At 46.8% G+C, this 16,867-nt stretch overlaps 1 protein-coding gene across 1 annotated transcript; it reads left to right on the forward strand.

Moving 5' to 3' along the window:
* The first annotated feature begins 1,693 nt into the window (after window positions 1–1,693).
* LOC121838108 lies at window positions 1,694–2,533 on the forward strand. Its single transcript, XM_042294177.1, has one exon. It carries the CDS (start codon window positions 1,694–1,696, stop codon window positions 2,531–2,533), a length of 840 nt encoding a protein of 279 aa, XP_042150111.1.
* The last annotated feature ends 14,334 nt before the right edge of the window (window positions 2,534–16,867 follow it).

Here is a 16,867-nt window from a genome sequence, read left to right on the forward strand (position 1 = left end):
AGAGATCATTGTTGCCAACACGCTCTGCAGTTAATGCTCGAAGCTCATAATTACTTACAGCGCGACTGGGACAAGGACAGACAGAGGAGAAACACAGAAACACAGGACAAGCGCTGAACTACCAACTGATTCTATTGAAAAGAAAAGACATGTGGTGCTGCTGCTGCTCGTGCAGGCACGCCCCTCCGGGGCCCTGGCGCTTCTTCTTTCACTCAATGCGAAACCGGCCAAGTTATCCGGTTTCGCATTGAGTGAAAGAAGAAGCGCCAGGGCCCCGGAGGGGCATGCCTGCACGAGCAGCAGCAGCATCACATGTCTTTTCTTTTCAATAGAATCAGTTGCTAGTTCAGCGCTTGTCCTGTGTTTCTGTGTTTCTCCTCTGTCTGTCCTCGTCCCAGTCGCGCTCTAAGTAATTATGAACTCTTACTAACTCGCCCAATTGTCCATTTTGCTCGAAGCTTTGTTTTCAAGCTCGCCTTTCTTCACTCTTTTGTCGCCACTCGTTCTTGATCTTTTGGTGGTTGTCCAAACAACCCAGACTTTGGCGGCAAAATGAGTAGTTTCGTATGCCGTATTTTTGCCGGTGAATGAGACATCTGCACACTGGTGCGTGTGTCTCGATCAATTAGCTAAGGATGCGATCTTGAAAGTCGGTCATGAACAAAGCCTGGTCCAGTCAGGGCTTGCGGGCCAGCAAGCGACAAGGGTCATCGTTGAAGTTGACAAGTTTCGTCTCCAAAGTGCCAAAGGTATGAATTCCATGATTTCATATTATTGTAACCGCCTTTAACTGCAGCACATTTATTTCTGCTTAATATGATTTTCTACGTGCACAGATTGTCTACCGAATGCTCGGAGGTAACATTTTCGACGCTTTTCCAAACTACACTCGACTGTCATGTCGCGAAATGGGTTGTATCACAATCGGGGTCCAATTCTGCCATAACTATTTCCGATGGAAATAAAAGAAAAAGTATGTTCTTAGTTTTGAAATTTCCTAGCGACATCGGAGCCTCTGGTTTCAATGCGCATGTTTCACGCTAGATAAGATTCGCCTGGCAAAGCTACTCTGAAGCTATCGTTGTGGTTTTCAAGGCCTTGAGCCCATATATATCTTGTATTCTCCTTCGCCATTTTGATATAATATTTACGACGGATGATAGTGCAAAAAAATCCAAAATGTTTGTCAGATAAATGTTGATATTCAACAAACCATATTTCTGGAGGACCTTAACGATGCCTTTTTGTGTTGTGTAACTAGGAGGCAAGCCCCGGGCCGTCGCAAGTCTCTTCAAGCGGAGAGTTAGCAGCACCAGTGCTGACGCCCGAAAATGCAGCCACGCTCCAAGCCGAGGAAGACACAAAAAAGGCCATCTAAACAAGTCAAAATGACATTGGGATGTTCGCTAACCGCACAGATATTTCTGATGACGTCAAGAAACGGGTCTATTCTAAACTATGGACGCCGCCGCTAAACTATGCGTTCGATGTGTCACTGTCAAAGATTGGCAAGAAACGCACTTTTCAGTCCCATTGGCTGCAGCGCTACAAGTGGCTTGAATACTGTGATGTGCCAAAGGGCACATTTTGAAAGACGTGTGTCCTCTTTCACCTCAAAACGGGGTCTGGAAAAGGCTATCACCAAGAGTGCAAGAGCCTCGTGACATCACCCTTTACAAGGTGGAAGGACGCCATGGAGTCGTTTGAAAACCACTCAGGGACAGACTACCATAAGAGGGCGACTGTTGACGCCCAAAGTTTTCTCGATGTGATGACAGGCAACGTGGACAGCAGCCAGATGCAGCTCAACAAGCAAGCCAAAGAAGAGCACAAAAGCAACAAAGCCAAGCTGTGCGCGATCGTTGAGACTGTTCTGCTATGCGGCAGACAAGACCTGGCACTCAGGGGTGACAAAGATTCTGGGCGGCTGACTCTGGAAGAATCGGTCAAATACGACGGCAAATTCAGTGCACTGCTTCGCTACCGAGCAAACGGAGGGGACTGCACCTTGGCTGAGCACATTCGGACAGCCGGAAACAATGCTCTCTACACAAGCCCTACAATCAAAAATGAGATCACTTCAATAATCGGGAACCTAATACAAGATAAAATAGTGGAAGCCGTACATAAAGCCGGATTTTTCGCGGTGATAGCTGATGAAACGTCAGACGTGTCGCAAACCGAGCAATTCTCCTTGTGCGTGAGATACGTGGAGCCTAGCACCATGACAATACGAGAAGAGTTCCTTTGTTTCGTGGCCGTCGAGGATGTTTCTGCTTCCAACTTGGCTCACACACTGAAACACGAGCTTCTAAAACTTGGGTTGAATTTGAAGTTGATGAGAGGTCAGGGGATACGATGGTGCCGCGGCTATGAGTGGGGCATTCCGCGGTGTGCAAGCGCTGATTCGCGACGAATTTCAACTGCGTTGTACAGGCACTGCTCATCGCACTCCTTCAATTTCTGTCTAAGTGACGCCTCGGCTGTTCAAGACATCAAACGGGCCTTTGGCACATTCAGCGACATTTGCTAATTTTTCAGGGCTTCCCCGAAGAGGACTGCTCTTCTCAACAGGCACTTTGAAGAGTCGTCCCGGTCATTCTGTCGACTACGGCGATACTGTGAGACGAGGTGGGTGGAGCGTCAAGAAGCCGTTTCTCTGTTGAGCGAAGCACTGCCTCAAGTAGTAGCCGCTTTGGAAGACCTCATGGAAAACTCCCGTGACACGAGAAACACTGCAATTGCGTCTGCTCTCCACCACCGAGTGTGCTCCTTTAACTTTCTCATATGTCTCGCTGTAAGTGAGAGGTACTTGGGGCTCACGCATCACCTGTCGGAGTACCTGCAAAGCACTTCTGTAGACATGAGCGTCGCCTTAGAACACGTCGACTTGGTACTAACTAAATTGGAAGAAATGTCCACTTCTTCTGAAGCAGAATTCAACTAAAGTTTTGATGCCTGTGAAAAATCAGCGAATGACTTTGGCGTAACTTGTGAGATGCCACGAGTAGTAGGCACTCAAAAGTATCGAGCTAACCAGTCTGCAAGCTCCGCGCGAGAATACTACAGGCGAGCGACGTTCATTCCCTACATCGACGATCTGCGGGCTTCTCTCGAGCGCCAATTTGCAAGCCATAGATCAACGCTCAAGAGCCTACAGTTTGTTTTGCCAAGACAAGCTGCCAAAGGTAACTTCGAGTCTGTGCAGCCGGCATTCAAATTTTTCACCGAAGACATGCGAACAGCACACATTCCAGCGTTAAGAGGAGAATGGGAAATTTGGAAAGCGAAATGGCAGAGAGCAACAGAGGAACAATTGCCGCGGTATGCGACAGACGCGCTATTGCGCTGCGAGGAGAGCTTGTTTCCCAATGTACACACCCTGCTGAAGATTCTGGCGACACTGCCAGTGACGACTGCGACTGCGGAACGCAGCTTCTCCACTCTCAGGGGGCTGAAGACGTACCTGAGAAACCGGACAGCTGAAGACCGACTTAATGCGCTGTCTCTAATATCAGTTCACAGAGCGTCAGTAAACGCCGACGAGGTAATCACGAGGTTTATGGGGAACCCACGTAAAATGAAGATCACAATATAAGTTGTATGCTTAGACTAGTTGCAAAGACAATTCTACTATCATATTGTTCAAGAGAAAATACAACAATCACTGAAGCGTTTGCAGCACTATGTTAATATATTTTTTTTTTCATTTGTTCTATGCAGTCCTATTTTCCATGTTAAGACGACCGTGTTCATTTTTTTTATTTTAAACTTCGTTTTGTGCAGGACGTTCGCACGTGTAGACCAACGTGTTAATTTTTTTTTTATTTTAGTGTTTGCTTTGTCAATGACTTTCATTCATGTACTTTTTCCCTCCAAAATGAGTCAGGCGACACAGCGACAGGCCCTCGCGAGCTGCAGCAATAAAGCTTTGAATCCTGACTTCCTTCTTTTTTATGAGATAAAAATGTTATTAAAATGCCCTACTATTATTAATATTAAATCAATTTTAAAATATGAAGTATTGTCGCTAAAATACAATTCCAGGGAAACAGTAAAACAATTTCACTTATTATGCTCAGTAAAAAAAAAAATTAGGAAAAGAAAGTACAACTACGGGGTAAATTAAGAAGCAATAAAGCGAAATGAAATCAAAAGAAGTAGTTTAGCCTAAAAATATCCTTTTGTGTTTTATAGGCTCTAATTGAAGGTGCTTTTCTAAAAAAATGATCTGCTAGTCTGGCTCTTGTATATTCAATCCTACCATATGCCAATATTTAGATGAGCATAGGTGGACGAAAAAAAGCGTAACATATAATTTAAATTGGGGCTAGTAGAGAGAGTTCATTTAACGCATTAAATAATGTTGCCATCCCACCCTGAAAACAAATCCTGGCTACGAGTCTGTACCCTTACCATTTATATGGCTAATCTGACGGCGAGGGCTTCGCAGCGGTGGCGTTGCGAAGTGCTCAATGTTTTTTTAGCGAGACATGGGAAATGTAATGGGATGGCAATGTCTTACTGATAAGTAATTAAAACAATTGTCTTTTACGACAGTAATTAGTAATGCTAATTTAGGAATCATTAGCTTGTGGTCTACAATATTTATGATGCAACGGGGACAAGTTTGCTCCACCGATAGCTCGACCCCCCCGAAAAAAAATCCTGGCTACGCCTACGTGCCTGTGGAAGAGCAAACATTGATCTCATTAACATCAGCATCAGGTCCCTTCTGGATTCATGTATGCCTAACGTTTTGGATCGCTCTGGGCAGGAGAATCGGATTCTTTTCAAAGAAACGCTACTTGCCCTAATAGATAGAAACATACCGCTAATACAGTTTCGGGAGAACCAGTCAGCACCATGGTACACTCGAGACCTTAAGTCGCTCTGCAACCGGAAGAAACGATTGTACCGACGTGCACGACTTCTTAACACCGATCAGGCCTGGTCCTGCTTTTCTGTTGCTGTCGCACTGTAAGAGTCAGCCTTCGAGAAAGCCAAAGCACAATTCTACCAGCACGATTTTGCCGCTATCCTCAAAAGTAACCCTCAGGAATTTTGGAGCATAATTAATCCCCATTATCGTAAACCAGGCTCTTTAGTAAATGGCAATGGAATTTCCCTTACCGATAATGACGCTGTTGAAACGTTTTGTGACGCATTTTCTGCCGTGTTTAATAATACAGTCATCACATCACCGCCAGATATTTCATCACTGTCCGTGCCACCTATGCATCCATTTACGTTTTCGTAAAATAGCATTAGCCAATTAATAGACGCGCTCGAAACGTCATCGTCACCAGGAGCTGACGACATAAACAGCAAAATATTAAAAATGACTAAACCGCTGTCAACGTGTTTTCTAACATCATTATTTCAACAATCCTTAAATACCGGTAATGTTCCCGACAAATGAAAAGAAGGTAAGGTCGTTCCGGTTCACAAATGTGGCGATGCGCACTCCCCTCTAAATTACGGGCCCATAGCATTAACTTCTGTATGCTGTAAGCTCATGGAACACATGCCATTCATTCTCAAGTTATGCAATTTCTGGAACAGGATAAATTCTTTTTCCCCAATCAACGTGACTTTAGAAAACACCGTTCATGCGAAACGCAGCTGGCTGCTTTCTGTCACGATATTCATTTTTCTCTAGAAAAGTGTCACCAAGTTGATGCCATTTTCCTCGATTTTTCTAAAGCCTTTCATCGCGTTTCCCATAAACTTCTACTAGCAAAGCTGTTTGCACTGTCTCTTGACTCTTGTGTTCTAGCCTGGATCGAAGGCTTTCTCACCTCTCGAAGCCAGCATGTGCAAATTAACAACTGTCGTTCCCGAAGCGCTCCTGTAACCTCTAGTATATCACAAGGATCTGTTCTTAGACCCCTACTTTTCCTCGTGTATATTAATGACCTCCTTCTTTCATTGTCTTCGAACGCTCGTTTATTTGCTGATGACTTCGTAGTCTACAGAGCCATATCTAACACAGATGACTTGCATCACCTACAGGCTAATCTAGACCGGATTAACGATTGGTGTTCAAAGTGGCAGATGCTACTAAATACATCAAAATCCAAATGCCTCTCTTTCTATCCAACTCGTCAACATTTTCACTCTTACTACTCTGTTGGTAATCTTCATATTGATTCGGTGTCGACTTACAAGTATCTTGGCGTTCACTTCACTCACAGCCTTTCTTGGAAAACCCGTATTAATACTATCATATCCTGCGCAAACCGCACTCTTGGTATCCTGCGCCGTAATCTTCGTTTCGCGTCCTGATCTGTGAAGCGATTTGCATATGTCACATTGGTACGTCCAAAACTAGAATATGCATCGTCAGTCTGAGACCCCGATCTTAAATACCTGTATCCGACTTAGAATCAGTTCAAACTCGTACCACTCGCTTTATAACGTCTCAATACTCTAGGTTTCTTAGTGTTACTGAACTTAAACAAAATTTATCATTAACCCCTTTGTGTTCACGCAGGCGCATCGCTAAATTAATTATTTTCTACAGGTTTTACTTCGACGATCATCCACACAATTCATTCATCTTGCCACTTCATCGCATATCACCTCGAAGTGACCACCACGCAAAAGTTGGCCTTTTTTCACTCGAAATACAGCATCCCTTAAATATTTTTTCCCGGCGACATCTGTGGACTGGAACAGCCCGCCCGAAGCCATCGTCTCTGCTCAAGACTTCGATTCGTTCCACCAAATGTTAACCTTGCTATTTTTAACCCACTTCCTTATGTAATACACTGACTCAGAGTTCTTAAGGTATTTAAATGAATAAATGAATAAATAAATAAATAAATTGCCGTTTAACGTGCATTATGCCAATGCATGTGAATTCGGCACTTTTGTTTACTTTCTCAGGATTCCCCCAGCTCTTTTTCCTACCTTATTATTTACCTAAAGACACTGAATTGTTTTTTATTGTTATGCACACAAAATTAACAGTGGATATAAGTAACGATCGCCTCTGCTGCTTCCTTTATTAGATCTTCCTAAATTTAACAAAAGGGCTTCGTAACACCCTTCGGAAACACGGCAAAACAAGATCTGTCATGAAATCTGTAAAGTCTAAACATAACCGGGGAAACTGGAGAACAGTGCCGCATGATTGAAGTATTGCTCACAAAAAGACGGCAAAGAACTGTTTTATGGAGCCTGTCACCGTACTTGGAAGCCGAGCTAGCCGTGACTTAGGCATTAAAAAAGCGAGAAATAAGTCAAATTGTCGACAACGAGAAGTTCTTTTACGCTCCTACAATGCGGTACCCAGAAGAATGAAAATTTATACCTTATATCAGTTGAAGCCCATTTGCCCTTGTGCTAACATGTCGAGGAAGCCTCAAAAGTGGTTTGGTGCAGGGGTGGGTTGCAGTCTGAAAATGTGTTCTCAACCAGTGAAAGTGTTGTCTTTTGCAAAGCAAAAACCATTGGTTTAACATGCTTCTTTAAGAGCTACTGCTTATCGACATAGGGTACAACCGCGGCCGCCAAGAGCTGAAACGGCACGTGTGCCGCTTGGCGCTATCGGCGCTGCCTGGCACATTGCTCCGTAAACACTGGCTCTGACGCAGAGGCAAACCCCCTCCTGCGCTCGTGCCACAGCGCACTTCCGGCTGTCTGGTAGCGCGACGGCGGGTGCGGTAGTGAGTGCGAAGGCAACAATGTCACACTTGTATTCCTCCTTAAATATGAATCGAGATCTGCGTGTGAGCCACTTATCGCAAACTGATTGTTGCAGAAATCGACGCTCTACACAAAAGTACTGCAGAGCTTGTTTCGATTGAATTTTGCAAACGGTTTCATCCGTAACTCTTGCCATTCAAGAGAACCAAGGATCGCTCTGTGGAACCCAGGGCTACTTCTTTCCCTCAATCCCCACACCTGCCTGTTGTCATGTGGGATGAGCACTATACCGGCAGGCCATGCATCACTGCTGTGTGATGCCTGTTAAAGCATTCCCCAGCTAAATTTCTCATTAACAATTCAGCGGCATAAATTCCGGCTCTGAGGGCATGTTGGTGAACACTCCAGAAAGGCTTAATCATGCAGTTGTTTGCGGAAGAAAGTTAGATTCACCCAAATAAAAAGGAAGCTGGTGAATAGCAATTTAATTTGTCCTTTCACTGGCAAAGATAGAAAGACAAATTATCTTAAAATGTGACTTTCACAAGTGTCTATGGACATTCGGTGCATGGTGCACTTATCGTAACGAAGATTGGAACGGCGTAACGAGCACAGGAGTAAATGTGTCGCGGCCCCAGAGTGCACAAGTGCTTGCCAAGTGATACGACAAACAGCATTAATAGTCCTGAACACAAGGTGTCATGGCGTTTCGGCTCATATTCGCCGTAATAGTACCCCATATTCCTCTGCAACCACAGCCTATTGTGGCTCGGTGGAGAAAACTGATAAGTGCAGCTGTATACAAAGCTACGTCTGTGACGATAGCCAAAGCGATCTTCAGTAAACAGAGGTAAAAAGACTAATTAAATTTCTGCATGTTGACAACAAGCATGACAAAGTTGGAAACAATTGAAAATTATTTAACTGAGTTACTAAGGACTGTTTAGTATGTGCAAACAGCGCTTTACCCTTTAATAATGAGAGCGATTCCTTGTAGGTGACAAGTATTGTAACACTCTGTGCAGACGTCCGCGATTAAGACCTTCTTCCGTCAGGCTTGTGATTTTCTTCATATGGAATCAGATTTTTTTACATATACTTTATTTTGTACATTCTGAATAAAGAGTCCAAGCTCTTAAAGTTGGCCACATGAAGTCATAGTAATGGGTGTAAATAGATGGCAGAGTTTGGCATGTTGGGAGCAAAGAAAAACAACTTATTGTCCACGGCTGGCAACTTGTCAGGAGTGAGTACCCTCTTCGGTTAGGTAGTTTGAAAGATGGCAGCGGGCTGTGGCAATCCGTTTGTCGTCGGGCACAGCTGTCTTCCTCCTCTTCACGTTGAGATAAGCCAGCTGTAAAAATAGAAGAGACAATCATCAAACACAGAAAATTATAAATCTTTTTTCGATTTATGCTTTTAACAAGACGGACTCAAAAAGAAGAAAGTGTATTTTTTTTTGCAATGAATACAATAAGGGGAACAAAAAAAAACATCTAAAGATAGCAGGGTATTCATGGAGGCTTGCCAAAATTAAGGATAGTTTTGTTATTAGCCTAGTGATTATTTTTTGGGTACAGGATTGCAGACTCTGAGCGACATAAAAAAACTGCACTTTTTTAGCTAGTTGCAGTCAGTCAAAAATATCAAATGCATTATGGACAGGCCTTCATTTTCAGAAAAGCCCAGATTTGTCACGAATGACAAGTGATGAGGTGGCAAATAACTGGAAAATTAAACGTTTAATGGGGCGAACTTGTGCCCAAAACAAAATAGAAGGTTAACATCGCAGGCGTCGATGTCAGCAAAACAACAGGATCGAATGCTGGGGCGAGACTAACTCACGCTCGAAACGCGAAACCCTTTATGTAGACTTGTGGGGCTTCTGAAACAATCGGCGTAGAAAGCTTGGCACCTAGGACTTTTTATTTCGAGGAAGCAACAGGGTTCTCGTATTTACCAGAATGCGACAATACAGAAATAACAAAAGGGCGTATCCGTGGCCAGGCACCGAACCTCGGTTTTTTGCGTGGGAAGCAATCAGGATAACCGTTAGGCCACGGGAGCGCTGCCAAATAGGGCAGCTGCGCTCGCGGCAATATTTACCAATTTTCGAAACCCGAATGGGTTTTAGGAAACTCAGGTTGATCCCAATTTTTTTCTGAAAGCCCAGCTACCTGAGAGGGGAAAACCAGTTAAAAGTATGCAAATTTTTACACTTCCACATTTCTGTCAAAAGTGCCTCCATGGTCACCCCCTCCCCCCCCCCCCCAAAAAAAGAAAAAAAAGGAACAAGGAACCTAATTATGGTAATATTTAATGATATTTAAGTATCTGCTATTTTTGCGCCCCGCCTTTTTAGTGGTTCAAGAGACTCAGGAAACAGTCTGTCTATATTTTAATTCGACAAGGCGAAGAACACTTGGATATGTACAATGGCGCTACGGGATGGTAGACGCGTGCAGCTGATGACATTAACTTACCTGGCTTCCCGATTGGCCACAGCCGTTAAACATTTCCCTTTGAGCGGAGACGAGTAAGTATGATTATGAGTTCACAATACACAATCCTAATTATTTATAAAAGTTGTTTTATCGAGGTTTGAGAGCGATAAAATAAACCAATAGTGTTTGAAAACTGTGGAAAGCACGAAACCAGTACCTAGTTGACATGCCCCCCGAGGAATGGTGCAACCGTCCCACCATTGGAGGGGCCATATTACGTAGATAAAAATCCTTTTCTTTCCTTGAATTTGTTATTTTATTTAGCTCACAACTTCTAAAACAATGCAAATTTCGCGAAAAAAAAAGTTTCACTTTGTTTCTATGTTGTCGGAGATAAACCTCGCTGCAAGTTTTAAAATAGTCAAAAAAGTGTCCGAGAGGCCCTGTAAAGGGGTACTGAACCGAAACGTTTATTTCCCAAAAAGGGCGTAGGACCGTTCATTGGAAAGCTACAAACTCCAAGACATCGCTTTTTCAACGATATCCTGAACGAATGGCTGTATCTTTTGGAAAATAAAGATGCGATTTCGCGAAGCTGGCAGGAAGTCTTACGTAATCACGTCACAGAACTCCCCGGAAGCTTGCCTGGGGACAGAAAAGAAGGCCATCAGCCTAGTAACGTGACACTAGCTTCGCTTAATTGCGTTTTTTTTTTGCTAAAAAACATGGCCATCCATTCGACATATTGTTATAAAAGTGATGTCTTGGGGTTTGTAGCTTCCAGTTGAACACTCCCACTACCTTTTTAGATGAAATGCAGATTTGGGTTCAGTATCCCTTTAAGCGCACTAAATAATGTGCTCCTTCATTATAGGGCAAACCGAGATACCCTTTTTCCCCTAATCATTCATTCCCTTGGCGGCTCCAAGAACGTAAACATGTCAGCCAATAGAAAGAGCCCAGAGAGTTCAAAATCAGCTGAGGTCGTCAGAATTTAAGAGTGTGATATTTTTTTTCCCGTGACTGCTGCAAAAACAGAGGTATACACTCAAAGATGATGTTTGAAAATAATGTTTAAACATCTTAATAGCATTGTTATCACTAGAACAAAACTTCCTAATTGAAGGAAATAGTGACTGGCAAGTTTTTTTTTGTTCTTCACCGAATTGAAAAAGGAGATGGCTACTTGAATGCCAACTGAATTCACTGTATATTCGTGAGGCTCGACAGACCTCAGATGGGTGAATAACCTGTTGGCCGTGCCTGCTATAAGTGCAAGCTAAATACTTCGGATCACGCGTCAGCGGCTACTCCAGTCAAGGTTACCCGCTTGCGCTTGCACAACCTTCGCAGTTTGTTCATGCTGAGACGAGACGAGGTATAGTGCCATTTGCACATTCAAAATAGCCAAACCGACCACATGTGGGCTCCGAGCGGCATGATGATGATACCCAAGAGCTATTGCGCGTATGGTCTATAAAAGCTATATAATGCACGATGCCGAACCTTCCAATTGCTGCATAGTGTGCGCGTGCAGCTGGCCAAGTAGGGAGCGCACGCGTGGCCTAACGGTTATCGCGCCTGCCTCCCACGCAGAAAACCAGGGTTCAATTCCTGGCCACGGTGACGCATTTTTGTTGACTCTAACGTAATGTTCTGGTAAATTCAAGAACCGTGTTGGCTGAATCGAGGTTAGAATGTTCAACACGCCGAACCTTCTATGCCGATTGTTCCGGAAGCCCACGCGTGTACGAAAGAGGCTCCGCGTGGCAAGCGCGGATTCAGTCTCGCCCCAGCGCTCGATCCTGCGGTTTCGCCGACATCGAAGCCCGCGACGCTCTCCTGCTTTCTTCTGTTTCTTTTTTCTTTTATTAATTTGGGAACAACTTCGCCTCATTAAACGTTTAGTTTACTCCAGTTTACATTGTCTCACCACTTGTCATTCGTGACAATAGTTTGGAGCCGGGAAAGTGGACATGCAGCAAGGCACGCACGTGAAATTGCATTCACTTTGGCAGGTGTAATGGGCTTCCTTCCCATGGTGCCATACTTTGTCACGCCTGGAAGGCTGGCCTGTCACGCTCCCAAGGACCAGGTCCTCGTCCTTGTGGAGGCACCGGGCCAACAGGATCAGCAGCACGAGTTTCACTTGGCCTTACCTATGGCCCAGCCAAATGTTTCTTCTGGTAGGGAAATCCCGCTTCTGAGGTAACGCTGCAAGTGTAAACATAATCTTAAATAAGCAGGTGCTCAAGAACGATTAGTGCAAGTATAGTGCTGGACGCATTCTCCGCTGGTGCAATTGCCATCCAGTTCCTCCCATGTATTAAGAGTTGTCCCAAGGAAGCAACAATGATGTTACAAAACCGAAAGTGTCATGCTGTCGAAAGTCTGCACACTCTAGGAAAAAATAAAGGAAAAAAGTAGCAACGGCGCGTCTTCCTCCCTTCTACCGACGCGCCCCCAAGCGGACACGAGAAAAGGGGAGGAACGAAACGTTTTTCTCCTTCTCCAGGCAGACGGGAGAAAGCTTTCGCCCTCCCGACTTATCGTCTTCGGTTTCGTTTTGCGAGCAGGTCGCGCACGTTGTTTAATAAATAGCTGTTGATTTGATTGAGCTTCAGCGGCAGCTAAGGCCGCCTGTTATTTCGTCTTCTAGCCTAACGTGCAGAACATTTCGGTTGCATTGACGTTTTAGAGAGCAGCTCTTAGGCGCCCGTTCCCGGTGTCGTGGTCGAGATAAGGTTGATTTATGCGCGTAGGTTTATTTTAGCATAGCAATACAGGTACATGTGAGTCGTGCCGTGTCTGGTCGCGATCTGGTGGAGAGAGGGTCTGCGCGCGGAAGCGGCGGGCAGAGTCCAGGGTCACCCGGCGGCTGTGGCGATGATGATGACGGCGGTGGCGATGATGATGATATCCCGACACCTCCCCCACTTTGGAAGAACAACACTCACACTTCCCCAAAGCGGTCAGGTGGACGACTTATACGTCCACTCCTGGTCACGGTAGGTGCCACGGCCGGTTGCAGGTGCCCTCTTGTTCGCCGTGTAGTGCCGGTCGTCGTCTGCACCACGTAGGAAGGGGGTTGAGGCGCTGGCCCTAGAATGTGGCCGTAAGACGCAGCTCCCGTCAGAATTCTGGCCGCAGTTCCAGGTGGAAGGGTGTCGAGCTCACGTGTTCTGCGGCGCTCGTCATAGTGCTGGCGCATCTTTTCCTTGTATAACGCGTTTCTGGAGCGAAAGTCTGTGGCGTCCCATCGAGGTTGGAGAGATTCTGGTTTTACTGGGACGTTTGTGCGCAGTCTTCGTCCCATGAATAACTCCGCTGGCGCGTAACCTTCGATTCCCGGGGTCGCACGCTGGGCCAACAGTGCCTTGTGGATGTCTGTCGATTTCCCAAGGAGTTGCTTAGCCGTTTGGACTGTCCTCTCGGTCTCCCCGTTGCTCTGCGGGTAGTACGGGCTTGACGTTGATTTGGTCACGCCCCATTCCTTCAGCAACACTGCGAATTCGCGTGAGGCGAATTGCGGTCCGTTGTCTGTTCGGAGAAGTCTTGGTGCTCCATATCGTGCAAACATTGTGTCGAGGACGGCGATGATGTCCCTGGTCGTCGTCCGCCTCAGAGGTTCCAGCTCGAAGAATCTTGAATAGTAATCGACAGCAATCAAGTAGTTATTGCCTTCGTGGACGGAAAGGTCCATTCCGACGACTTCCCATGGGTAGTTTAGCAGTGGAGTCGCCAAAAACGGAGGTTGACCTGGTCTCCGGTGTTCTTGACAAACAGGGCCCTTTTGGACGCAGCTGTCGATGTGGAGCCCAATGCCTGGCCACCTGACTGATTCTCGTGCTCTGAAGCGGCATTTGGACACACCCTGGTGTCCTGTGTGAAGCTTCTCCAGGACTTCGAAGCGTAGGGCTTCCGGTATGACGAGCCGATTGCCCTTGAACAACAGTCCGTCTAGTACGGCTAGTTTCCGGCGACTTCGTAGAACTGGCGGACTCCTTCAGGAAGCGTCATTTTATCCGGCCATGTCCGGAGGGTGTACTCGATTACCCTCTTCGTTACCGGGTCTGTCTGTAGCTCGTTCTTGATGCGATCGAGCATTTCTTGGGAGGCTGGAAGCTTTTCCAGCGTGAGGAGCTCGTACTCTCTGGTATTGAGTTCCCTTGTGCGAGAGGCTGTGTCGGGTAACGGCTTGTGAGAGAGCACGTCGGCTGTGTACATCGCTTTTCCCGAAACGTGACCTATGGTGTAGCCGTACTGGAACAGGCGCATTCGGAATCGCTGCAGCCGTGGGCTCAGCTCGTCGAGTCGCTTTGTTGTCATGAGGGGAACTAACGGTTTGTGGTCCGTCTCGATGTGAAACTGCAGTCCTAAGATGTACATGCGGAAGTGATCACATGCCCATGCAATCGCGAGCGCTTCTTTTTCGATTTGAGCGTAGCGTCGCTCCGTCTCACTGAGAGAGCGCGATGCATAGGCAATGGGCAGCCGCTTGCCGTCGGTCTCTTGCAGCAAGACCGCACCAATGCCGTAAGATGATGCGCCCGCTGAGACGATGAGAGGCTCCTTCGGATTGTAGTGCGTCAGAACTGGCGCTTTGGCTAGAGCTTCTTTTACTGCTTCAAAGCTTCGCTGCTGGTCGGGTCCCCAGAGCCACGCAGCGTCTGCGCAGAGAAGATCCCGCATTGGCTTCGTTGTGTGTGCCAGTTGTGGCAAAAACTTGGCAAGGTGGTTTACCATCCCCAAGAACGATCTCAGTTCTTTCACATCTGATGGTGGTGTGATCTGTGTGATCGCCTTGACTTTTTCAGGATCAGGCTTCACACTTTCGCCGGAAACGATGTGGCCTAGGAACTTGACCGTGTGCTGTAGGAAGGCGCACTTGTCGATTTTGAGTGTTAAGCCGGCTTTGCTGAGTCGTTCGAAGACTTTAACTAGGTTCGCGTCGTGCCAAGCCCGTGTTTTCCCCCAGACGATTATATCGTCTTGCAGGCAAGCTTGGCCTTCCACTCCCTCAAGGACTCTTAGCATTTCGCGCTGAAAAAACTCTGGTGCGGTCGAGATTCCGAAAGGAAGGCGAAGAAACTTGAAGCGTCCGAACGGCGTCAGAAATGTGGTGTATTTCTGCGATTCCTCTGCCAGAGGTGCTTGCCAGTATCCAGCTCGAGCGTCGAGTTTGCTGAAGACTGTGCCGCCGGAGAGCTTCGCCAGACATTCGTCTACGGTGGGCATGATTACTCGCTCTCGGACGAGGTAGTTGTTGAGCTCGGTGTAGTCAACGCAAATGCGCAATTCGCCATTTGCTTTTTCTGCGACGACCATCGGAGCGCACCACTCTGTGGCCTCGGTGACACGCTCTATAACTTGGAGCTTTAGCATCTTGGAAAGCTCAGCTATCATCGCCAGCGGCACCCTTCTTGGGAACGTAAGAGCAAAGGGCTTCGCGTCTGGTCGAAGAACCACTTTGTACTCGGCGTTCATCTGTCCAAGCCCTGAAGTCAGCTGAGGGTACTTGGCAAGTAGTTTGGAGACGTCCTTTGTGCGGCTTGTCTCACCAGTGACGTTGAGGAGCTGTGGGAGAACTCCAAGAGATCGGATGGCGGGCCTTCGGAGGAGAGCTTCCTGTAGACCTTCAACTACGAAAACATCCTCTTGAACTTGTTGACCGCCCCATTCCATAGAAGCTTGGAAGTGTCCAGCGGTCGAAAGCTTCTGATGACCAGGACCGAGAAGTGCTTTTTCTGGCTTTCGCAGAAAACCCATCACTTCGCGATTGTAGTCGCGCGGCGCGATGGCAGTGACGTCGGCGCCCGTATCGACCTTGAATGTGATCGAGATGCCGTTCACTGACGGGGTGATTCTCCAAGCGTCATGAGCTGAAGTATCTTTAAGTTCGCCGAGGTATACCTCTTCCACTTCTGCTGTGCGGCGGGCTGGGCGAGCCGTTGTGGAACTACCTGGTCTCTCTTGATGTTTCGAAGACACGCAAACAGAAGCGTAGTGGCCTTGTTTTCCACACGACCTGCACAATTGACCGGATGCCGGACAGGTCGTCTTGGTGTGAACCGAAGTACTACCACACCATCTGCATCGCTGGCGGACACCTTCGTTGCCTTTTTTTAGACGAGCCGTCGGCGTTGTTTTCTTGCTCCAGTTTTTCTTTCTGCGTGCGGAGCTCAGTTCGTCGACGGCGGCGTCGTGTTGACCTTGCGTACCTCGCATTCCTTTGTGTTGTTGCTTCACCACTTCGGAGTTCCGCGCGGCAGCCACCGCGGTCTCGAGGGTAAGCGCGGAGTCGAGTTGCATCTTCTCGCTGAGAGCCGTATCGAGGAGGCCTACCACGAGTCGGTCCCGGATGAGCTCGTCTTTCAAGGCGCCATATTGGCATCTCTCTGCCAGCTTGAAGAGGTCGGTAACGAAACTTTCGACTGTCTCGTGACTTTCTTGCTTTCGGCAATTGAACGTAGCGCGTTCGTATATGATGTTTCGCCGTGGAATAAAATGCTTTTCAAAGGCATTCTTCACGCAGTCGTAGTCGAGCTTTTGTTCGTCACTAAGCTCGAGAGAGGCTAAAACGTCCTCCGCTTCGCGTCCCATGGCGTACAGGAGAGTATTTACCTGAGCAGCGCTGTCTTGCTTGCTGAGTCTTGAGATGACTCGGTAGCGATGCCATCGCGTGATCATGGGCTGCCAGTCGTCTGGACGGCGGAAGTCGAGCTTCTCTGGGAGAGCGACGACAAAGGGGTTGAAGGCTGGCGTTGTTG

This window comes from Ixodes scapularis, unplaced genomic scaffold, assembly GCF_016920785.2.
Source record: "Ixodes scapularis isolate PalLabHiFi unplaced genomic scaffold, ASM1692078v2 PGA_scaffold0__279_contigs__length_252992795, whole genome shotgun sequence".
Classification (NCBI taxonomy): domain Eukaryota; kingdom Metazoa; phylum Arthropoda; class Arachnida; order Ixodida; family Ixodidae; genus Ixodes; species Ixodes scapularis.